This window comes from Aspergillus pseudodeflectus (assembly GCF_044049435.1).
Source record: "Aspergillus pseudodeflectus strain CBS 756.74 chromosome Unknown BJX68scaffold_67, whole genome shotgun sequence".
NCBI classification, from domain to species: Eukaryota; Fungi; Ascomycota; class Eurotiomycetes; order Eurotiales; family Aspergillaceae; genus Aspergillus; species Aspergillus pseudodeflectus.
In genome coordinates, this window is record NW_027263843.1 from 27292 (window position 1) to 50329 (window position 23038).

Below are 23038 nucleotides of genomic sequence, written 5' to 3' on the forward strand. Positions count from 1 at the left end.
GAAAAGAGCCCAGCCCCATGATGTCATCTCCATCCTTCCTTCTCTACCCGATCCGGCTCTGGCTTCGACTGGCTTCACCGCATCATCCTCTACTCCATTATGAATACATGCCTAATACTCCATTATATCCTTTGTCAGTGCTTTCCAACCCGTCAAGTACCGACATGAGATTCTCTTGGAGATTTGTCTGCAAGCTTTTCCTCTGCGAAGAATGATCAACGAGGCGGAGGAAACAGGCACCAGAATAAGCCCATCAATCTATCGCGCATCAATCAGCAACCAACCCCACGATTCGCCAACTGATAGTGGCAATGCAACAAATGCCATGCCATGCGCAACCTACCACTCATCGCACTCGGAGCAAAAATTCCAAATATATAGTCGAATCACGCAGCTCAATTCATCGATTTTCGTTCTTGACTCCAGCCCAGGCCAGGCAGGGACTTGATGCTTAGTGCTTGCGTCAGAACATTCGTGGACTCGCATACATACACGCACGCTAGACCTCGATTTGGTGGTAGCCAGGTAAATAGATGCATGGCCTTTGTTTGCTAAGCCTCAGTTTCTACATACATTCGAAGGTATGTAGAGGGAGGGTGCTTACTAGGTGCTGATCGGATATTTTATGCGGCTACCTAATTACCCTCAAGGTTCAGAACCTGTTCAACTGCCGATTCGGGAAATGCTTCTTGATCTCAAATCAGATCGAGGCTTCGTTCACGCAAGACGCGACGGCGCGACGCGGCACGGCACAGGCTGGCTATGTATCTACAGCAACCGCTGCGAACTGCCTGGACCAGTGAAAACTGAGAAGGATGGAGAGAGGCCAGGATTTTGTAACTCCTACGAGTCAGGGTTTACTCCGTAGTAGACTCCAATTCGGGGAGTCGGGGTCAGACATGGGGCCACGCTGCTTTCCCACCTTCTATCCAGTCTCCACGCTACTGCTGGCCCTTTATTCTGCCAATGGGTCCAGCAGCTGCCCAAGATCTACAGGGTAGACGACGCACTGCCTGCGACGACTAGTGAGACGCTGGCTTGTGTCTATGTGTGTGTATCATTCTTGGGCTGTTCGTTTCAAAGTATGCAATGGGATAACAAATGAGATACAAAGAAAGCTGAGAAAGAAAGAAAAGAAACTACCAACGAAAGTATTGAGTAAGCGTAACCTGCCAGACAATAGGCAGGCCGAAGTTCCAACTCGACACGAAATGTAGCAAGACACTCAATTGAGTACGTGGCCAAGTTTTGCGAAAGAGTTAGTCCCCAAAACCAAAACCCAACATAAAATTCAGCAAAGCCAGGAGAGATGAAGATCACGTCCCACAACGCAGGGGAATCCTCGTCGTCGTGGTCTTTGTCATGAGAGATTTCCTCCCATGCGTGACTCTCCTCGTCGCAGTCGCCCTTCTCCGTCGTTTCGACTTGCTCATTCTCCACCAATGCACGATGACATTCTTCGCCCAGAGGATCCGGTCTCTAGTCTGCACGACGGCAGCGCACTGCCGTGCGATGTCTCTTGCGGCGATTTTTCGTTTATTCTCGCGGTTACGGAGGACGCGTCGCCATGCGTTTTGGAGGACGATGGCTGCGCGGGCTTGTTTCGTGGCTGGAAGGAGCCGGGAGCAGAGGAAGGCTATGGCGCCTGTGTTGGAGTTTGTGTCAGGAATGTGGGAAGTGCGTCTTGGGGAGACAAGGCGGACTGTGGTTTCACTTGTTAGAAGGATATTTTGATTCTGGGGTGGTTGGCAGACTCACTAAATTGCGTGCTGCATCCTAGAGCTCGTAGGCGGTCTTCCAAAGATGCTTTGCATCCGTTGGATAGATCGAACTGGTTCTGGCTGAGGATGTATCCTTCGTATTCGTCCAGTATACACTCGTAGACTTTGCTGTCTCCCAGTTTTGTGGTGACGCTAGATTGTACGCTATGTAGCTGGGCAAGGAGTGAGGCCCATTGCTTCAGCATCACTGCAGCCTCACCATTCTCGCCGTGGTCAGTCGATTCATTATTTTGAGTTTCAAGTTCATGTCGAGATATAGCTCGCTGCTTTAACTGCGTTATCTCTGTTCGTAGGTCGCCCAAGTCGACGAGTCCAGAAAGACCCCATTTGCTGACAAGGCCCCATAATAGAGCAATAGTGTTCTCGCGGTGTCCATTGACGATATCCTCAGCCCGAATGTTGTTGATAAGCCGTTTGCCCTCTCTGTTGGAGGCCAATGCATCCAGAGCGACTCTGACGTTGAACATCTTGACTGTACGGCTCAAACAGGGGAATTTCAAGCGACGGCACAGCGGCCAGCGGGAGTCATCTGTGGAGTCCTTAGATAACCTCATCTCGGAGAGTGTCACATCACAGGAGTTATCGGGCGGAGTACGGGGATAGAGAAGCAACTCCACTATCCTTGTCAATCTGATGCCATCCCTCAGATCGACCGCGAGGTTGGAAACTTCGTACTCGTACTCCTCGAGCGGATGCTGCTGGTATGATACTTGACAGTCCAGTTGGCCTAGGGCTTTGATGATATCGCCACATGACGGGAGTAGAAACCGGGTTAATACTTGAAGCACAGCAGAAGACGACTTGTAAGGTGACGAGGCAAGGAATAAACAATGAGATAGTGATGTCTTCGGAGTGAGCCTCGCTTTGTCCAACAGGATAACCAGCATAATGCTGCGGAGGACGGTTCGGCGATACGCATTGCCCAGGGGCTCGGGTTCCTCGGCGCTGTTCTCACTGGTATCCATATCCTGATTTTGTACCAAGAATGCACCCAGAAACTTCTCGAGTCTCCTCCTTAGTGCCTTCTCCGCATTCGGAGAGCCTTCGCTAGCGCTCTGAATGCTAGAACTAGGCTTAAAGGCCGGGATGATCCTGCCAGTGACGGTCTCCAATGCGCCCTTCAAGGCTCTGGGTTCATATGTCTGAAGCCAAATATCAATATACTTCCGCTTCAATCCCAGGTCGTGCCTCAGTCGGCTATTCTTCGCTAAGACATGTTTGGGGATGCTGAGGGCACCATACAGCAGCGAAGATTGTAGCCTCTTGTACAAATCTGTAAAGGACGGGCTTTGGTAGATGAGGAGTAGTTCGCGTCGAAGGACGGCAGGGTCGTCTGTTTGTGTAATGCCGTTTGTTTCGTCAAACAGTCCATTTATTAACTGTGTCAATATGACTTCCTGGTGAGAAAGCCAATTGTCATCGTACATTGATGGATTCGTGATTCCCTGCGGTACCGGGGGATACTCGCTTTTGGTATGTTTCGAGCTGTTCCGATTAATTGACGGGTTCATTCCAGACCTTGAAGCACTAAGCGGGTCCGACACGGTAGAAGTCCTTCTGCCTGTATCCTTAGTTCCGGAATTCGACCCTCTTCTCACCCCGGCACCACCTCTGACAGAAAGCTTGGACATGTCCTGGCTCTTTTTGGTCTTTTGCGCAGCGATATTGACCGTCTTCGTCGCGAGTGGCTTGGTGACAGTCTGGGCAGATGCAAGTATGCCTCGAGACTCCTTATCCGTCAAGCTCAGAGCAGCTAGCTCGTCAACGGCGGAGTCGATGCACTTGGACGTTTGTAGGTTCTTTCCCTTGGCGCCAACGAGGACCATTCCAGGGGGTATGTTCTCCTTGCCTCCATTCTTCCCGGGGATATCGACTGTGCCGTTTGACTCTTGAAGTACCTTCGAGCTATTCTGTAGTGGAATGCGACCTGGGGACGACGCAAGTTGCTGTTTCGCCTGCTGCTTTTTCGCGATCTGAGATCCCAGGCTGTTGATCTCCGTGAGCTCCGCTACGTGGTTCAAATTTCCAGATTTGAGCGGGCTAAAAAGACCCATGAACAGGCTCGCCACGGTTGTGTCTTCCGGGGGAATATAGATGGTGTTTCGTCGTACATCCTTCTTCATAACGTCTTTGCCCAGCTCACCCTCACCCTCACCACTAATCCGCCGGAGAAGCTCATTGTTCTTGTGCACACTCGGCTTTGTGGTTCGCTTTATCGGCTCAACTTCATTGCGCTGCTGTGAATGCTTGACGGGACTTGGAGCAAAGCTGACTCGAGGACGAAACCTCTGTGCAGGCTGCGCGAGTAACGACGTTTTGCGGTTCGCAGCACTAAGAGCCGGTTTGATTTCCCGCTTCTGCTTGATGGCCGCTGGTTTCTCCTCGTAATCGCTGTGGATGATAAAAGAGGTACTGGCCTTTGACCTTCGCTTTGGTTTAGCTCCTGTCGGAATAGGCGCTCTTATCTCCGTGGTAAAGTCGATGTTCTTGGTGTCGTCGTAATTTCCGAGGCTGTCGTCCCACAAGCCGAATGAGTCGCTTCCCGTCCCGGTAGAGTCTCCAGGTGTTGAGTTTTTCGAGCGCCTCGGACAGGGAGTTCCAACTTCGAGAAGTAAACTAGACATATTGGAACTTATCGCGGTAGGTGTGAACGTTAGAATCATAGAGGGCCCGCCTATCGAGTACTCAAACTAGATCGGACTCGGCGGCCACGAGCAAGGGATGTAAGTCCGGATCGTGGGTTGAAAATATCGGATACAGGAGATTGGATGAGAAATTAAGAGCTGTCCTTAAGTTTAAAGAGGAAGAACCGGGTGGGATAATTTCCTCTTCACAATCGATATGCGTGTTCGAGTCTCGACGCATCTTCGGGGACGCGATGTTGATGGTCTCGTTGCCCGTGCAACGCGTCTCGGCCTCAGGCAATGATGAGGTACAGCATCACCAGAAATACGACTTACAGCTGCATGTGTCTGCACTTGTAGCTGAGTTAATCTCATAATGAAAACAATGCAAATTATGACGTACATAATAGGAGGCAAGCGATTTTTCTGATGGTGGAGTTTACATCGAGGGAATGGAACCTGCGGAGAAGTATATATTTTTGGGACTCTGACCCGATATTCCTAACACAGTTTCAAGTTGTCTCTCGCGTTGTGGCGATTATGGACGAGATAGCCCCATATCAAATGTCCTATATCATACAAGGACTATAAATGTGCAAGAGCGAAGACCTGATTATCAAGTATTGTTTTGTCATAGTGATCCCTTGATTGACCGTCGCTCGCGGTGAGTGTCACTGGACGCTGGGCGACATCCAGTCTGAGGCGATCGATCTGCCTCTACGTCAACCTGAAACAAACGTTATGCTCGACGAAGGATCCGAGGGAGAACCAATGTAGTTAACACCTGAAATCATCCTTGCGCTGCGGTTGGGGACCTCGGCCCACTGCGGAGATTCTCACGAGAGCCTCTCGTGGGAACGAGCTGGTCAACATTATATAACTCTCTGACAATCCCTTGCGTATATCGCGGGCCCCTCGTGCTCCTGCTTGTTGATGTGCCTGAGAAGTCAGTGAAAGCGTTCATTCAGGTCTCGGATTGACAGTGGGGCGAGTCGCCCAGGCCCGTTGAAGTCGTTAACTCCTCGAAGAAGTAGCTCCGGCCAGGCCGTCTAACGCCTTGTGATTCCGCCTCCGATTCGACCGCCGGCGGCTTTCCACTCTACCCCTTCCCCAGAAACGCCGTCAGACGGCCTGTGATCTTCAACGTGGCCCTGCACCGGTTTCTGTCTTGCATATTCGGTGTTTACTCTCCAGGGGGATTATCCTACTCACGATAACCTTTCTCGATACGATAAATCCGTCCCTGCCTGCATTCGGAGCTCTAATCTCACGCGCACAACTTCCCCGACCTGCTGATACTCCCTCCCCTTTAGGCCAGCGAGCGGCGCTCTCAGGAGTTGAAAGAGATGGCTTTGGAATAGCACGCTACTCCCGATTATATGCCCCTCGTCTATATCTAGTCCATACGTTATCCGTCTATAATACGCCTTCCTCATCTTAATCGACATCGCCCCGAATCCACCAACGCCGAACGCTGCCGCCTCCCACGAAGCACACGGAATGAACACAAGTCATGGAAGCTTTGGTTTATGAGAATTCGCCGTTGGCCGAATATCTTCGAGGTTAGTCGGTGGGCCTCAGCTCGACGGGGGAAACAAGCTGACGTGTCTGGAATTTCAGGGGAAGGCGAACATAACCCGGACTGGACAGTGAAAGAGAACGACTTATCGGACTCGACCGCCGCCGACTTCGCACCGCGAGGAGCCTCGAAATTCCAAACTCGTATACGGAACAAGCTACCAAAACCACTGAACCTCAAGGCCTCACGTCAGACAGCTGCTCTGGGTCGGATCTATGATGTCTGCGCAGTAGGTTTAAGATCCAACAGCCGTCTACAGGGCATGCTAACATGATTATACTAGTCCGCCCTGAACTCACGCATCGGACGGAGCGACAACGAGAGATTCTTGGAACAGTTCGGCTATGTTATCGTTGCATCGCAACTTCTGAACGAACACAGCGCCCCCTCATACACTTCGGCCGCCGATGTACTATCTACCGCGAATGCAACGGACCTCCCCTCTATCACTACAACTGTTGGCCTTCAGGGCGTATTTGTAACAGCTTCGACTTCTTTCTCAATTGCCTGGCTATTAAGCTGGAGTCGACCTCGAACCGGGGCGGGTTTCAGTACTCGGAAAGTCGGCGTCTTGTTGGTGATACTCCCGGTCATTGGAGTCTTATTCTACGCTTTTGCGAGACGCCAGTGGCTCAAATATCTGCGACACCAAGCCGTCGATGCGGCTGTGCTCCTGATTGGCAATGCGCAGGGATTCGACTCTGCAGCTTCAGCGTCAGTGGTGTTCATACAAGAGGTGGAACTGGTCTCGAGAGGCTACCGCATGTGGGTTCCTCTTTGCGCGTCTGAATATATAACGTACTAGATCCTAATTTGTTTATAGAAGCACCCCGCTACCTCCGGTGACCAGACTCGAGGATCAAAGCCAGATCCGAAGATGCTTGAGACTCCGTCGCGCCGTATCCGAGTGCTTTTACTCTATGCTAGAGCACTACCTTCAAACGCAACAAATCCTACAACCTCTAACAGACAACGCCAACCTTGAAAAATATTACGACATCTACGACGTTTCGCAAGCAGATCTTTTGGAAGCCGAGACCACATTTGCCGATAGAGAAACCGAAGACCAATATTCCTTACGCGGCCTCCGCACCCTTTTTGGAAGGCTTTATCTTGTTAGAAAGAGTATTCTTTGCTGTCTTTTGGCTCTTGGAGCCGATGGCGACGGTTCCGATATCACCAGATGGAGTACCGCGGTTGAACAGATGCGGAACCTGGCCAAGGTTACAGGCGACAACATGCAGAAAGTCACTAGCATTCTCGATGAAGATGATCGTACAGATGCAGTCGCCCCTCCATCTCCACTGCCAACAGCTTCTCCAAACAAGGATAATCTGCGGGCTCAGTATCGGAAGCTGAATTCTCTGTCTCAGGGAATCCGTGCGCTTCACGCCAAAATGCACATTTTCAAAGAGGCATCTACCGGCGACCTTGATCGTGCTGACAGCAGTGAGCTCGAAGCGTCGCTGCTGGCTCAATATGAATCGATCGGAACTGATATCCGAGGTCTACTCGAGGAATGGGAGGCTGGAAAATCCAACCTCATGACGAGTTTAGACAAGGATTCGATTGCTTCTCGCTCACGTCCACCGAGCGGGCTTTTCCCCTTGTCACCAACACCAAGTCTAGGTGGCACCACCGCAGTAGAGGGCAGTCCATCCGATGCGCTGAAGGCTTTGAACGGCGAGAGCAGGCCTGTTTCCGGCATAACCTACAGCATTGACGATGTTGAGGAGATACTCGAGGCGGTTGCTCTCCCTGCACGAAATAAAAGGGCTTCCCTTACTCGAGAAGAGCGCATTGCGCGTGTAAAAGAGGATCGAGCTAAACAGGCCGCTGCAAGAGACCGCGTGGATGCCAATACAAACATGCTCAAGGAGCTTGAGATGGTGATTAAACAGCGGCCTCGAACTGGAAACTCCAAGCGGGTTACAAGCCTCTGATACGACTCTGTTACGAATCTGCCTCCATTGTCTGCCAGGATGCCTTACAAACTTTCCTTAACTCTGCACATATTTTACCCTTCTTTGTCGCTCAGTCCCAATCGCGCGATTGATACCCAGACTGTATAGAATTGGTCGGAGCTTGGCGTTTGTGGATTTTCACTTCATTTCTTTTTGGTCAATATCTAATTCGGATTGGATACGTTTTCTCTTCGTTCTGTACATTATCCTGTACATTGCCTGTGTTATTATAAGGACATCGCGGACGTGTTGCCCTGGAGAAGACTCGCCACAGATGCCAGATGATTTCGTTCCTGTATCAAAGTGTATACTTATATTGGTAATTGCTATTAATAACAACTAAATTGAGTAAGGTATTCTCTTTTCTCAGGCAGCTAGCTCTGCAGAGCACACGAGCCTCTATCTGCCTTGGGACTAAGCTCAAAATGTTCATATTACCTCGCCTCAGGCAGGAGGCGCGCGCGACCTTCACGCGTGTTCGTTCCCCACCCTCGAACGCGAAATTCACGGCCTGCCCTCTTTACCTTCAAATCTCCCAGCTCCTTCTCAAACTCCAGCCAATTCTCCCTTATAATCACCTGTGAGCTTTACAAGATACCCAGGATCCTAAACACATCCGTCTAACTTGAAGGCACGCCTCCAGAATTTACTGAACGCCCTTTACTCTAGCTCTTCATCCACCTCACTCCTTCACCGCACCCACACTCAACACCACATAGCACAGCAAGAGTAAGAGACCGCGAACAAGCCCGTTCTTTGAAACGTGTCTAACCACGAGAACAGTGTTGGAAGCTCGCCTAGAACATGCCAGTCTGCTCAAGCGCGTACGTTACCCATAACCGTCCTCTCAATTCATCAAACGAATCACTCACACCCGCCCCCTCTTTCAGGTCGTCGACGCCATCAAAGATCTCGTGCAGTACTGTAACTTCGACTGCAATGACTCCGGCATTGCCCTCCAGGCCATGGATAACTCCCACGTCGCCCTCGTGTCCATGCTGCTCAAGGCCGAGGGTTTCTCCCCCTACCGCTGCGACCGCAACATCCCCCTCGGTATCGACCTGGTCTCCCTGACCAAGGTCCTGCGGGCTGCTCAGAACGACGACATTCTCACCCTCAAGGCGGATGACTCCCCGGATGTTGTCAACCTGATGTTCGAGAGCTCGGAGACGGACAGGCTGAGCGAGTATGATATTAAGCTGATGGATATCGACCAAGAGCACTTGGCTATCCCCGACACAGAGTACGCTGCTACAGTGGAGATGCCCGCGAGCGAGTTTCAACGAATTTGCAGAGACTTGAATAACCTCTCTGAGTCCGGTAGGTTTCCATTTTCTTTATACTAGACGCCGGTGTTTGCCGTGCTCTATCTCGTTCGAAACACTATCTAACCATAGTCGTCCTCATAGTCGTGATCGAGGCCACAAAGGAAGGCGTCAAGTTCTCCTGCCAGGGTGACATTGGCAGCGGTTCCGTCACCATCCGCCAACACACCAGCGTCGACAAGCCCGAGCAGAACGTCTCCATTGTCCTCAGCGAACCCGTCGCCCTCACATTCTCCCTCAAGTACCTCGTCAACTTCTGCAAGGCCACTAATCTCTCGGATAAGGTGAGCCTGTGCCTCTCCCAGGAGGTACCTCTCCTCGTCGAATATGGTCTTGGAAGCGGCCACTTGAGGTTCTACCTCGCTCCCAAGGTAAGTGATAGCATGTCCAGTCTCAGAGGCTACTACGATAGTCTTCTTGAGGAAGATGTACTGACGGATCTATCTGCAGATCGGCGATGAGGAATAAACGAGGTGAACAGGGTAATATAAGAAAACCGAACCATTTTATGACCATGAAGGGGGATGCTTCAGAAGGCAACGATTACAGCTCTATTTTTTTTTCTACTACTGTCCTTCAAAAATATCCCTTGAATGTTGACGAGCTGTCCCATGGAGGTAGAACTTAAGCCTACTATAATGTCCATTCTAGTCTAGACATCGAGCGATTGACGGAGTTCTACGTTTGCTTGGTTACAGTCAGACGGTCGGGCTAATACAGAGCTTTCATTCGTATCACAGCCTTAGAAATCCTAAAACATAGCATCATGCAGCGATAGCATAACCCCAGCATGTATATGCACATTATCTCGTACATCGACAGCTCCCAGCTTCCGACATTATGTACTCGGTGTACTCTGTACCCTCGTGCTCTGCAACGAACCCAACAGTACCCATCCAACCACCTTAGCCATCGGAGCCCCCTAACAGACCACGGCGGCCAGACCCCACAAATTAGCAAGGCCACAAAAACCATCCTTCCCAGCCTTCCCAGTCACAAATAACAGGGGAAGAGAAGAACAAACTAACCTGAGAAAAAAAGAGGTGAAGCACCATCCCCACCAGAATAATCGGAATCGAATGATACCAGCCATCTTCCCCCAGAGGGAAAAGAAAAAGCAAAGGTATGCTGCGTATTGCACTAAAGTGTCATGTCCGCCCAAAGGGACGAACACACACAATCTTCGCAACGACTCTCCCAAGGGGAAAAAGAGCAACCGAGGCCCGGAGACCCCGACGCTCCCCCCGATGTTTCTGATGCCGATTGCAGGTGTGTATACGAGATATCACACCAGACCCTCAAGGGTAGTACCGGCTTCGCCGTGGGAGCGAAGCGGGTTCATGTGGGGTTTTGAAGATTTCTCCGAATTTCTCATTTGCAAGGGAGTCACCGTCTGAGATTGGGAAATCTCTGGTGAGACAAGATGTGGTGGTCTTGTCGTGTGTAGCAAAGAAACGCAGCATTGGTGGGGATGGCGCTTGGAGAGGAGAAGAAAGGAAGAGGACGAAATAATTTTGAGATGTTCTTTGACTTTTGAGTGCTCAAGCTTGGATACCGCCTTCCGCGTTGGGCTTGTATGGAGGTCCACGGGCAGCACTAGCGCTTGTGTGAGGCCGAGGACAATCTTATCAATCCATTCTCGTATGGTACACGTTCAATGCTTCATCTGTTTGTTGTAGATGGCGGCAATCTATGTGTCTGCGCATGCTCATTGCTCAGGTTCCTGAATCTGTGTAGGACGCTGCCTGCGGGCTCAATCTAAGTTGCAGAGCGCAGCAGCGGCAGCACCTCAAGCAAGAAAGCTCTCTCATACGACCAGTCACTTTCCTGTGCGGCTGATAGCACCTGTTATCCGAGAGGCCTGTCTCAATGCTCGAAATGAGAATGTTAGTGATTCAGCGCATCTACAGTTCTGCACATTTTGGACTACTATATCGGTTAAATAGAGTGTGCTCTTACGTGGAGAACACCATCTTCTCAACATTTAAGACTTAGCGGTGGGGGATTATGGACCTTCTCTCGTAATGTCATCATTCGCATTTTCAGAAGTCATTTCTCCTTCATGATCCGTCTCTGAAAATCAGCCTTGGGCCAGGAGGCCAGGCGGCCAAGCCACACCTCGTACAGCTTGTGCAGCGCGCACAGTGGGGAGTGGCTTGCGTGTCTCACAGCCACCGCTAGTCCGTGATCCTGGCGATTTGAATTATTCAGCTCCGGCTTGAGCCTCAAGTGGTTAGAAACACTATGTTTCTTGCCTTTGTTGTTCGATGGGTTGACGTCTGGTTTCAGTTAAACAATAGACAGCGGGTGTTGCTGGGATGCTCTGTTGGAGCTTAGCCTTAGCTCCCGTGTCAAGTATGCAAGAGATTTCCGTGGGGTGTCCTTGTAGATAAGTCTTGGCTTCAGAGTTAATTGCGCCATTCATGGTCCCGTGGCAGGTTTATTGCTGGAGATGAGCGAAGTGTGAGGGCGTCTAGAAAGCTATCATCTGTTGCTGAGGCGAGACGGCTCTGTGTCTACAATGCAGACTCGTCCTCACAGGTCTCAGGCAAATGCTCTTGATCCCCTGCAGATGCATGCCAGGTTGCCTAAAAATAGCTAGAGCCCTTAAGATTGACAATCTGACTCTGACATTAATGGGTTGGTTGAAGAGGCAGGCTGACCGACGTGTAGCAAAGAGAGAACGTCCACGTTTTTAACTTGGAGAAGCTTGCTTGAGGGACTCGGAAGTGTAGAGCAGCTGCCAGCAGAACAGGAGTACATCTGTCTTCAACCATGTTTAAGCATTCAAGCTCCTGTGGCACAGGAATGTTGAAGAACAAAAAGCACTTTGAGGTCGTACAACAATGCGAGCCACCAAAGACGGGACAACAATCGAGAGTGTTGGATATCGAGTATTTTTAGAAGATTGACGGCAATAATCACAGAGTGGGAAGAAACCTGATCAATAATAATAGTGGGAACTCGAAGAGCGATTTTGGAAAAGGTCACCGTTAGCTGTCAGTTGGATTGCCAAAAGGAAGACGTTCTGGAATTGTCCTTTTTGCAGTCCCACAGGATCCTCCCTAAACCGTGGTTCCCAGGCCAGGCACTGCGTGTATTGGCCCTGGGAATTTCCGGAGTCGCCCGCTGTTTCGCGTCCCCCAGTTTAAGACTTCGATTTTCTCTTTTTGCCTTGTCCATCGTTTCTCGACTCCCCAGCCTTCATTTCCGAGTGCCGTTGGTCTTTTTTTTTGATCTTCATTCTTTTCCGCTCGTATCCTTAATTCTCTCGTTTTCCACCACTCGCTTCCCTCGACCAAACTTCAGCCATCCTCGATCTTCACCAGCCTGCAGGTGCTCAGCCTTCGACCTCGCCTTCAACGATCGATGTGAGCCTCCCCGCCCGACACCACACGGCGTATCACGAGCGGCTTGGCAACAAACCGGCATCCTCTGGGGAAAATACAAACCATTCATCTTCCAGATTCCTCCCGCGACCGCTTCCTCCTCGTTCATCTCACCCCCAGTCTATCGTTCGACTACCAGGAGGGTTTGTTGGGAGTGTATGTTCGCTGAGGAGCTCTTCCTCGGTGCTCATCCATCCCTGGAAGTTTTGCCCTCCTGACTCTGGGACGGCTTCAAAACGAAACTGTGCAAGGGATCCCAGGGAACGATCGGGTGCGACTGTCGATACCATTTCACCTTCCACCCTGTTCATCGACGACGAGTCGCCCTCGGCCTGCTTTACCACACCTCCGTGGTAAACCGCCATACTGTATTACGACAACGATATTCTAGGAGACACCAGCTCCGTAACGGAGCAGTTCGTCAAGATTTATTCCCACGGCTCGCGTGACTCCCTCTTCGGCGGGTCTTTCGATCCGACATTTCGACGAGGTCACGGGGGCTTTCGCGCGAGAGAAGGGTATACAAATGTATCTCCAACTCCACCATCACGCAAGAAGATGTACAAACCAAACTCTATGTGGACATGGTCCTTCGCCATTGTCGCTTTAGTTCAAGTAATTATCACGCTTGCCCTAGAAGTGTATGGTTTATCGGCCCTCCCCCACCTCAATCTTTGTCACTAACGCCATGGCCTACGATAGATATGTGTTCGCCAACTTCCAGATCCAACTTCAACCTCAAGGTGAACAAGTCGTCGCCGCGAAAACGATCCCGACCTTCCTAGCCCTGTACTGCTTTGGATTCATCTACGAGCTGATTCTTGTATACGATGCCCTCCGCCTCAAAAACACCATTCAGATCATCGGGTTGTGTTTTTGCAATATTGGTCTATTGATCTATGGAGCTGTTCAAGTGCAACAAATCAAGGAGGGTCTTAAGGTTTTGACGGACAACGACTCTATTAGCTATGATATTTGGGATCAGTCAGAGCCATTCCTGATTATCATTCCAATTGTTGTTGCTTTGGGTAGTGTTTTGTTGGTACTCGTCGCCTGGAAGCTTTATGATGAATTTGCATGGTCTATCTACAAGCATATCAGTGCCGATTTGCGCATGAAGCGTCGTTACCTGACCTATCAGGTGTGTGGTGCTTTACTTTCGAGACTTCGAGAGAGAGACTGACCCATTTGCAGATTTACATCGCCTTGCTCAAATTCGATTTCTTCTTCTTCCTCGGGTTTACCGTCCAATTCCTGGTCATCGTCACCAACAGACAAGATATCGAGTTCGCACTTACCACTGCTGCTATTCCGGTTACAATCCTGATTCTTCTTTGCGCCGCATTCTTTGTGCGTCGCGAGAGCACAATTGGCATGATCGTCATCATTGTAAATTACCGAGCATACTCCTGAATTCTTGAATCCTTCTGACGTTTTGATAGCTCCTGTATTTCGCAGCAATGGCATACTTCCTCTTCAAGTTGGTTCGTATGTACCAGCCAGCTACCGCCAACGACTACCTTTCTGCCCGACGGTCATTGACATTCTTCGCCATCATTACTCTTATTCTGATTGTGATGACTATAATCAACGCCTGTGTATGCATGCACAACTTCCACAAGGGGCTGAAACCCCATATCAACAAGAAAAAGAAAGGCAAGGATGCGGAGAAGAACGACAATTCTACCGAATTGTCGAACGTTGCCAGCGAGCAAGTGCCCACTCGAATGATGATCGATTAATCGAAAATCGAACCGGCGTGAACGACATTCTCCGCACAATCGACTACTACACCGGCGCTGAGATTATTGCGACGTGCTTAATCTATATATGCTGCGCAATTGGCCTTTTTCGGCCTTGACATTGAACTGGGGCGTCTTGAAGATTTGCAATATGATACCTATTCCTACGTTGCTCGGGTTTTTGTCACGACTGTTACTCTATACCTACAGTCTGGGTCCCTTCTGCCCCTGACTGTTCGATTTCACTTATCTGTTTAAAGGTACCCATAGCGTTTGTTGATGAACATTTTCTTTTGCTTCGATCTACCTAGCTACTATTTTATGACAAAAAATATCATGACTCCAACCTCTTGTTATGTCGTAGAACTGGTGCGAATGTGGAGGCTATTAGTAACCTACCAATACTCAAAGTATTGATCGTGGGGATACACAAGCTACAGCTACACAATCAAGTCCAGTGACAGCCTCCCACCAGTACAATGGGATAGGACTACTTAATCTAAGTGGTACCTAGGTACCTTCGACCGTTGGAGCAGTTGATGTTGCAATGGGATTAAATACCAATACATCAAAGTAATAAAAATTCAATACTGGTTGGCTGTTCAAGCTGGGGAAAGGGAGATTGACGATACGTGACAATACCGAGCTGGTGGATGGAAATCGTGAGCGTGTCCTCTTTGGAGCGACTCCAGACCTCACCTCACCAGTTCCCAGTTTCCACTCCTCCTCTTCACCTCTTTCTCTGCTTGCCCTGAGTCAATTCTTTATTTCGATTCTTCAATCTATTCCTGTAATATTTACCTTCTTTCGCCGAGTCTTTCTCTACCGTCCAATTCCCTTTTCACGCACAATGGTAGGTGTCCCTTTCGTCGATCGCTACTTCATTTCCCGGGGGCGAATCCATCGACAACATGGCTTCATTGAAAGCTCACTCTATGCAATCGGGCTAACCCGATCATTTGTTTTTAGTCTTCCGCTCGCGCTGCTTCCCCTTTGACTTCTGGTGCTGAATCAGGCCCGGACTCCAAGTCCGCTGGCACCGCCTCTGCTGTCTCCTCCGTCAACCGTCCTTCCTCTCCTACCCCCCCTGGTGGTCCCCGGGCTGCTCTGCGTCGCCGCGCGGCTGCAGACCACAAGGAGTCCCTTCGCAATGCTCGTCCTAGCTCGACTCGCGCCGCGGGTGCCGGTGGCTCTTCCAGCACTATGCTCAAGCTCTACACAGACGAGAGCCCTGGTCTGAGGGTTGACCCCGTCGTTGTCCTCGTTCTCAGCTTGGGCTTCATCTTCTCCGTTGTCGGATTGCATGGTATGTGCTCTAACATCGCTTTATGGGTTGAGTCTTGTTCGATACTAACTTGTGCGCTCGTCTAGTCATTGCCAAGATTACCCGCAAATTCTCCTCCTAAATTGCGATTTCATGATCTGTTCTGTCGCCTTTTCGCCCTCCATATTCGCCGAGCCTGACATCGCAGAATGGGAAGGGATGTTCTTCTGAGCGGCACGGCTCTGAGGAATCTGGGCTGTGATTCCTGCTCGAAGAATATACCAAACGCCCACTCTGCAAGAAATGAGACGATGGAGGCGTGCGAACTGATTCCCTCAACACATTTTGAACCTTCTAAAACCATATACCCTTTGCGCCTCTTCCGCTGTTTCGTTCCGTGCGCCGGCGAGCCTGGGATGCACAGCTCATGGAAACCGCCTACCCCTTTCTTCTACCTACTGGAGATCGCCTGTTCGACGTCCGAGACCTATCTGCAGCGTAGACTTTCGGATATCATTATTGTGTTTGCATTCGGTGCTCGGATTGGCATATTGTTAGTGCAGTGTTTGTCAGTTTAGTTCAGTTGGGAAACAATGCATATGTATAGTACCCTTTTGCCGATCTTCGTATAGCCTCGTCTTGACAGGTACGAATTTTGATGCCACCATCTTGCCCCCCGCTATCGGCGCCAGGTTGTCGGGATGTGTGTTCAATCTGGAACCCTTTCAGCCAAGGATAGACCCTTCAGATCTCGGTGAATCCTAGTCCACCACCATCGCCGGGTAGATATGCCGTTTTACAGTGCATGGTGGCTCAAATGCTAGCAAGCAGTGATCTGACACGTCCCGCACACACGACCATGGATTCGAACTCTCCCGCATGGCTAGTCGAGCAGTCATTTGCGCTAATCGCGAGTCATGAGGGGGTAGCTGCTCGAGGGGCTCGAATTGGAACCGCCCAAAGCTCGGTCAGAAAGCCAGCTAGACATTGAGGAGGGGACTAGGGTAAGTCGTTAGATAAGCAGATCGAGATATCAAATGCGATTCCCGCCACGCGAAGGCCTGAGATTACTGCATGTTGCCACACGCTAGACTGCTGCAGGGCTGAGCGGACTGGGACTGGGACTGGCCCGCCGTGTGGATTGGGCGGGATGGTCATGGTGGGAACTGGGGTGGTGTAGGACTCGGAGTCTACTATTTTGGGTTACTGAGGGTGTTGTAGGCTGGCTGGGGATGATATCTGGGTTGGAGCTCTTGATACAAGGCATGACCATCGAGCCACGGTAGCTCATGAGTCTACCCGATGTGTGAGTTTTCCAGAGATAATGGTTTGAGTCTCAAATCCTCTGCAAAGCGCTGGAGCTGGAGCCCAAGGATAGATAGCATAGAGCTGCTGCTGACAAACTTTGTCGAAAGTACACAAACGGACTATCGACCACGACTCCGGAGGACGAATGTCTTCCCCATATCCTGGGGTCTTAAGCGAAGGCTCGACTAACCACGATAGGCATTCCAGAGGAGAGACCTCGACTCAGAGTCTCAGACGTTACTCAACAGGGGCTGCAGCGAGCAGGTGGTCCGGGATATTTTCGTCGAATGAAAGAGTACATACAGAAGCAAAGGATTGAGCCCGTGGGGAAACACGGAAAGTGCGGTTATCAATTAATCGCAGATTCGAGTAAAAGTTTAAAGGTGAGTCTCATGGCCAAAGCGTTATCGAGGTGCAAAAAGCGCATACAAAGAAGAATGACAGCGGAACGCGAGATATCAGGCCCACAAGTGCAGGTTAGTGCAAAATGAAGTTGGAACGGCGCGTCGGCGAGCGGCGCCCGTTCTCGAGGTTCCCATCATACGGGCTTATCTCCCTCGTTTGACCCAATCCTTATATTTCTGCTGATAAGCATTCGCCAATGACAGCTCTGAGTCTCAGCCCATTCTCTATCGGCACGATAATGTGAGACCCCGCCGCCGACCTTGGGCGAAGGAAGCTCTGAAGCTTCTCCGTCATGAGCATCCACTGCTAACTGCTCCTACTGCTGCAGACTCCAGAGAACCCTGGGAGGGATCCATGTTCCAGTCTGCCCGGGGAGCCTATTGCCAAGCTTCGATGGCTATTACGAAACTGATGGCCCTTATCAAGGTCCTGTCGGGGCCTTGGCTCGAGGCCATGGTGATTCATTCTTATTTCTCATTGCCATGGACAATAATTTGCTGATTACCGCAGCTGTCCAAGACCGTGGTTGATCGTCGTCGTTGCGAGTTCGGAGATTTGGGGGACATATATCAGCCAGTTGCCCGGCTCGCTTCTTGATACTTTAGCTCTTCTATCTCTAGATCATTCGAGGCAGACTAGTCCTCTTTCTTTACACCACTTGGGTCCTTGCAACGCTGCCTTGCGTACTACTAGGTATACCCACTCAGGATGGTTGCTGTCATTGCTGGCCCTGATGCCGAGGGCGTGGAGACTGTTGCTTTCGAGGCACCTTTATCTCAGGCGTTCGGATATGGTATCATTGTCGGGCTGGGGTTCGCTTTCGCCCTGGTCATGATCTTTATTACCTGGGCTCTCAAGAGGTATGACTGGCTCCTATCTAAATGCGTGAGCGGTATCTGACATGTTTGTATTACAGGTATCAGCATGAAGTCATTACCTCTGAGATGTTCTCCACGGCTGGACGTAGTGTCAAGTCTGGTCTTGTTGCCTCTGCTGTTGTGAGTAGTTGGACTTGGGCTGCTACTCTTCTCCAGTCGTCTGCTGTGGCCTATCAGTATGGCACTTCGGGTCCTTTCTTCTATGCATCTGGTTAGTTTAGCATTGGATTAATAAAAGATTCGCGCTGACTCTTTGATAGGTGCCACTGTTCAGATTATCTTATTTGCAACCCTAGCTATCGAGCTTAAGAGACGCGCTCCTAATGCGCATACCTTCCTCGAGGCGATTCGTGCCCGCTATGGCACACCGGTGCACATTGTCTTCATTGTCTTCTGCCTGATGACCAACATCCTCGTCACTGCCATGCTGCTCACTGGTGGCTCTGCGGTATTGACCTCCATGACTGGCGTTTCAACAACTGCTGCTTGTTTCCTTCTGCCAATCGGTGTGGTGCTCTATACCCTGTTCGGTGGTATCAAGGCTACCTTTATCACCGACTACATGCACACGGTCGTCATTATCGTCATCATCTTCATCTTCTCCTTCTCCGCATACGCCACCAGTGACAAGCTTGGCTCTCCAGGAAAGGTGTACGATCTCTTGGTCCAGGCTGCGCAGCTTCACCCCGTCGAGGGAAACGCCGAGGGAAGCTACCTCACTATGAGGTCCAAGGACGGAGGTATATTTTGGGTCATCAACTTGGTCGGAAATTTCGGTACTGTCTTCCTAGACAACGGATACTACAACAAGGCCATTGCTGCTCACCCAGTCCACGCTTTCCCTGGTTATGTCATTGGCGGTCTTTGCTGGTTTGCTATTCCCTGGCTCTGCGCTACGACTATGGGCCTTTCCGCCCTCGCCCTTGAGGGAGGTCGCCGCATTGCCTCTGTTGATGTGACTGCTGGTCTTGTGCTCCCCTTCGCCGCCGTCGAACTCCTCGGCTACAGCGGCGCCGTCTGCACGACTCTCATGATCTTCATGGCCGTCACATCTGCCTTCTCCGCGCAGCTCATCGCCGTCTCCTCCATCTTCACTTACGACATCTACCAAGCCTACATCAACCCCGAAGCCAAGGGCAAGCGCCTTGTCTGGATCTCCCACTTGTCCTGCATCGTCTTCGCCCTCGTCATGGCCGGCTTCTCGACCGGTCTCTACTACGCCGGAATCGGCATGGGCTACCTCTACCTCCTCATGGGCGTCATCATCTCCTCCGCCGTCTTCCCCGGCGCCATGACCCTCGTCTGGAAGGGCCAGAACTGGATCGCGGCCGCCGCCTCCCCAGTCCTCGGCCTCGCCATGTCCCTGATCGCCTGGCTCGTCACCACAAAGACCGAATACGGCGAGTTCACTGTCGAGACTACGGGCGCCAACTACCCCATGCTTGCAGGCAACGTCGCCGCGCTGCTATCGCCTATAGTCTTCTCCCCAGTCCTCACCTACGTCTTTGGACCCCAAAACTACGACTACGAGTCCATGCGCGCGATCCGCAAAGTCGACGACTCGGACGTCGCCGCAGCCGCCCACATCGACCTCGAACTCGTCCCCGGCGAAAACACCAGCGCCTCCGAAGAGGAGGAGGAAATCCGCAAGCTCAACAAGGCCGCCTTCCTTTCGCGCACCCTCACCATCGGCATGGTCATCTGCTTCTTACTCCTTTGGCCGATTCCCATGTACGGTAGCTCGTATGTCTTCTCGAAGCAGTTCTTCACGGGCTGGGTTGTTGTGGGGATCATCTGGTTGTTTGGCACGGCGTTTGGAGTCGTCCTATTCCCGCTTTGGGAGGGGCGAAGTAGCATGGTTCGGGTTGCGAGGCTAATGTACTATGATGCCATGGGGAGGAAGAGGGCTGCGCTTGATGGAAGGAGGGAGGTTGAGGAGGAGACTTCCGGGGTTGCGACGCCCACGGAGAAGAATGTTGCAAAGTCGGATTCGACTGCTTAATTGTGATGGGCTTTGGTTTCCAGAAACCAGTTGTGTTTGTTCTTTGGCCAGCGTTCTGGCCTCTATGCGTGTGACAGTTCGATTATACCCCGTCTCGTTTTCTTGTCGGTGACTTCAAGGTCTTCTTCGATGCTCAATGTTATGGCTATACCTAAGATATGATTATATAGTACGTTTCAACCACTTATTCTGAGTTAATCTCTACCCTAGAACCGAACCGATAGTCCATAAGCAATTACAATAGTAGATAGACTAGTAGAGAGCAAAATAAGGCAAAACAAAACACCAAACCAAGCTAGAAAACCCACGCAAAGCATGCTGAGCCCTTGAACTCAAACAACCTGAACAACAGAAAAAAGACAGAAAAAGGCAACCGCCGAAGCATCGTGCCTCACTTATACGAATACCCCTGCGGCGGCGGCGACGCCGCCCCAGACGCTACAGGCGGGTACTGCTGTTGCTGTTGCTGCTGCTGCTGTGGTGGCGGGTAGCCTCCATAGTGTGCCTGTGGCGGAGGTTGCGGGCCGTATACATTTGGTGGCGGCCGCGTGTTTGGGTTTATGTCGGGGCGGTCCCTGAGAGTCTGTTAGTGGGCTTGTTGTATTTCGATGAGTTGGGAGTTCACGGGCATACCGCATGTCTTGAGTGAAGCGGCATGTGTAGCAGGTTACTTCCTAAGCGGGTGTTAGTTGTGCTCTTGGCTGGTTATAGTAATGAAGAGAAGACGAGGGCTGGGGCCAGGGCCTACCTTGTACTTGTGCGTTGATAGAGGGATTAGAGGCTGTTGCGGTGATATGTTAGTATCTCTGTTTCCATGGATGAAGGTGGGTGGTGCCCAAGCGAGTGGGCGAGAGCCATACAACAAAGCAAATCGTGAAGAACGGCCTGATGAACTGAGTTAGCTTTTTTTCTTCTCTAGGAATAGATGGGCTCAACATACCATCTCGTTATACACCGTCCATTCCAATGTTGGCCTATATCGAATTGTTAGTCTTTACTAGAGCATAGATAAAACACAGTAGATGCTATGCATCCAAGGGCGAACATACAGTTGTAACAATAAGCTCTAACGTTCTCATACCCTTCTAGCATAGACGTGAACTCTGCACATAGACAAGTTAGTCAATAAGGTCCCCCCAAAGCTCGAGGTGGATATAGTCCGCCAATTGAAACGGACTGGAACTGGTGGAGGACTATGACGAAGGATCCATCCATCGGCTGTGGCACGGCGGGCTGGGGTAAGTGACGAACCATGTGTTCCGAAGGTGATGCAGATGGCCATGGCTGGCTTGAGGCTTTTCCAGAGGAGTAAACAGACGGCAATCGATAGCTTTCTCGTATCGGGGTTTAGTTTCGGAGAAGTTATGGTTCTTTTGTAGGATCAAGAGCGCGAGTGTGGTTGTGTTGGAACTTGAAAGGGTGAAGGCAGCAGTTATTCAAGAGGTGGCGCGCTGTGGCTTGGGGGGCTTGGCGAGTACGTATACTGCAGCAGCAGTTCACCACGTGCCTATTTTTCTTCTTGCTTTCTTTTCCCCTTCTTTTCGATTATTATTCTTTTCGATTATTATTATAGGTATACTGTACTGCTTCTTGGAGCATAAAACCAAGCGTTTCTCGAAATGGAATAATAGACGCTGGGAAGTAGTAGCGGGCTATCTACAGGTGATCGGTGTAGTATGCGGCTAGATTGGGACCATGTGAAGATAGTCCTGACAGGAAGCTTTTACCAATAATAACACCGAATAAAAAATGAAGAACAGATACGCTCGTAGAGGCTCCGTCTTAGCGGCCGGCGGGTCCAGTGTCCTCTCAAGGTAGGTTGGGAATCATAACGAAGAGGTATGTAGGCTCGGTTGTTTGTTATCTTCTCTGAGAGTTCATATCGACATTCACCTTCGGACTCGAAAGATAACAGTGGTATAGTATCCGCGGGCGTTTATTGCGTCTTGAAAAGGAGGATTGCGCAGTGTCCGAGATAGAAGTAGATAAAGTGCTTCGTTTCTGGAGGCGATCAGTATAGGCCGAAACCAGGAGTGTCGACGCAAATACCGTGTGTAACGAAGCTGCCAAAGTTTCTTCCAACGACGCAGTGCCACGTCGCGCCCTTGCGAGAATCAAACTATAGAATTGTGAGAATCGTGCCGTCGTCGTTTATCGGGTGGGGTCGCGGACCTCTCGCTTGATGTACTGAGCAATGTCCTAGTAAATGTCAGTAATCGGAGCAAATAACTGTATAAAATCAAAGCCATACCTTTTCAATGTGGTACTTGTCCATTGCCTCAATAGCTAAACAATTAGCTTTGATTTGTTTGGGCGCCTAAGGGACCATACCAACTTCAACAGCCTCTTGCTGCATGTCTTCCGACTATCGCATCATGAGCGCCATTCTGAAATCATTTCCGCCGGGTAGAGACCCCTTACCATGTCAACGGACTTGATTTGCGCTGAAGACTGAGTCAGTCCGACTCGAGGGGAGCTTGCGTGGGACTCGACACTTACGTTCCAGCTTGTCCTTCTTCTCGGTAGCCATCGTGAAGCGAGTGGATGGGCAACAATTAAATCAGATAAAAGGTAGGATAGATAGGCAACTTTCGCAATGCAGCAATTTTGGTTTGCGAATCACTGGGAGCGTCGTTAATTGATAGCCGTACCTTCAGCTCCTTCGCGGGCAGGAAACACGGCGTGGAGACGCACGGCCACTTTCACCCACCCTTCACCGCCCGCGGCACAATCAAAAAGCAGAAAAAAAGCCGCCCAAAAAGTTTTTCTCGTTTCAA

The 23038-nt window shown here is 50.6% G+C and overlaps 7 protein-coding genes across 7 annotated transcripts; 4 read left to right on the forward strand and 3 right to left on the reverse strand.

Moving 5' to 3' along the window:
• Positions 1 to 1112: 1112 nt before the first annotated feature.
• On the reverse strand, positions 1113 to 4620 carry sha1 (putative calmodulin-binding protein Sha1). Its single transcript, XM_071041706.1, has 2 exons — positions 1759 to 4620; positions 1113 to 1702 (listed from the first exon to the last, which is right to left on the reverse strand). Exons 1-2 carry the CDS (start codon positions 4442 to 4444, stop codon positions 1317 to 1319), a joined length of 3072 nt encoding a protein of 1023 aa, XP_070893916.1. The 5' UTR covers positions 4445 to 4620; the 3' UTR covers positions 1113 to 1316.
• Positions 4621 to 5918: 1298 nt separating this feature from the next.
• Positions 5919 to 9741, forward strand: BJX68DRAFT_271740 (Mysoin-binding motif of peroxisomes-domain-containing protein; the record flags this gene model as incomplete). The annotated part of the gene is made up of 9 exons (XM_071047027.1): positions 5919 to 5967; positions 6026 to 6213; positions 6268 to 6749; positions 6808 to 7873; positions 8668 to 8677; positions 8732 to 8772; positions 8839 to 9268; positions 9358 to 9644; positions 9724 to 9741. The coding sequence occupies 9 exons, from the start codon at positions 5919 to 5921 to the stop codon at positions 9739 to 9741; spliced, it is 2571 nt and encodes an 856-aa protein (XP_070893917.1).
• Positions 9742 to 13350: 3609 nt separating this feature from the next.
• BJX68DRAFT_271741 (SEC61-beta family protein) lies at positions 13351 to 15810 on the forward strand (the record flags this gene model as incomplete). The annotated part of the gene is made up of 5 exons (XM_071047028.1): positions 13351 to 13803; positions 13857 to 14051; positions 14105 to 14377; positions 15374 to 15710; positions 15776 to 15810. 5 exons carry the CDS (start codon positions 13351 to 13353, stop codon positions 15808 to 15810), a joined length of 1293 nt encoding a protein of 430 aa, XP_070893918.1.
• Positions 15811 to 17408: 1598 nt separating this feature from the next.
• BJX68DRAFT_246837 (sodium:solute symporter family protein) lies at positions 17409 to 20452 on the forward strand. Its single transcript, XM_071041707.1, has 4 exons — positions 17409 to 17837; positions 17892 to 18241; positions 18298 to 18470; positions 18520 to 20452. The coding sequence occupies exons 2-4, from the start codon at positions 18090 to 18092 to the stop codon at positions 20259 to 20261; spliced, it is 2067 nt and encodes a 688-aa protein (XP_070893919.1). The 5' UTR covers positions 17409 to 17837; positions 17892 to 18089; the 3' UTR covers positions 20262 to 20452.
• BJX68DRAFT_188350 (uncharacterized protein) lies at positions 17435 to 17981 on the forward strand. Its single transcript, XM_071037333.1, has 2 exons — positions 17435 to 17621; positions 17710 to 17981. Exons 1-2 carry the CDS (start codon positions 17578 to 17580, stop codon positions 17909 to 17911), a joined length of 246 nt encoding a protein of 81 aa, XP_070893920.1. The 5' UTR covers positions 17435 to 17577; the 3' UTR covers positions 17912 to 17981.
• Positions 20453 to 20458: 6 nt separating the features above from the next.
• Positions 20459 to 21679, reverse strand: BJX68DRAFT_188252 (rhodopsin family protein). The gene is made up of 6 exons (XM_071037331.1): positions 21513 to 21679; positions 21311 to 21364; positions 21202 to 21235; positions 21122 to 21146; positions 21010 to 21042; positions 20459 to 20935 (listed from the first exon to the last, which is right to left on the reverse strand). The coding sequence occupies exons 1-6, from the start codon at positions 21541 to 21543 to the stop codon at positions 20657 to 20659; spliced, it is 456 nt and encodes a 151-aa protein (XP_070893921.1). The 5' UTR covers positions 21544 to 21679; the 3' UTR covers positions 20459 to 20656.
• Positions 21680 to 21796: 117 nt separating this feature from the next.
• On the reverse strand, positions 21797 to 22924 carry BJX68DRAFT_246846 (dynein light chain DYN2). The gene is made up of 7 exons (XM_071041709.1): positions 22761 to 22924; positions 22683 to 22705; positions 22593 to 22626; positions 22513 to 22547; positions 22434 to 22460; positions 22311 to 22380; positions 21797 to 22262 (listed from the first exon to the last, which is right to left on the reverse strand). The coding sequence occupies exons 1-7, from the start codon at positions 22789 to 22791 to the stop codon at positions 22198 to 22200; spliced, it is 285 nt and encodes a 94-aa protein (XP_070893922.1). The 5' UTR covers positions 22792 to 22924; the 3' UTR covers positions 21797 to 22197.
• Positions 22925 to 23038: the final 114 nt, after the last annotated feature.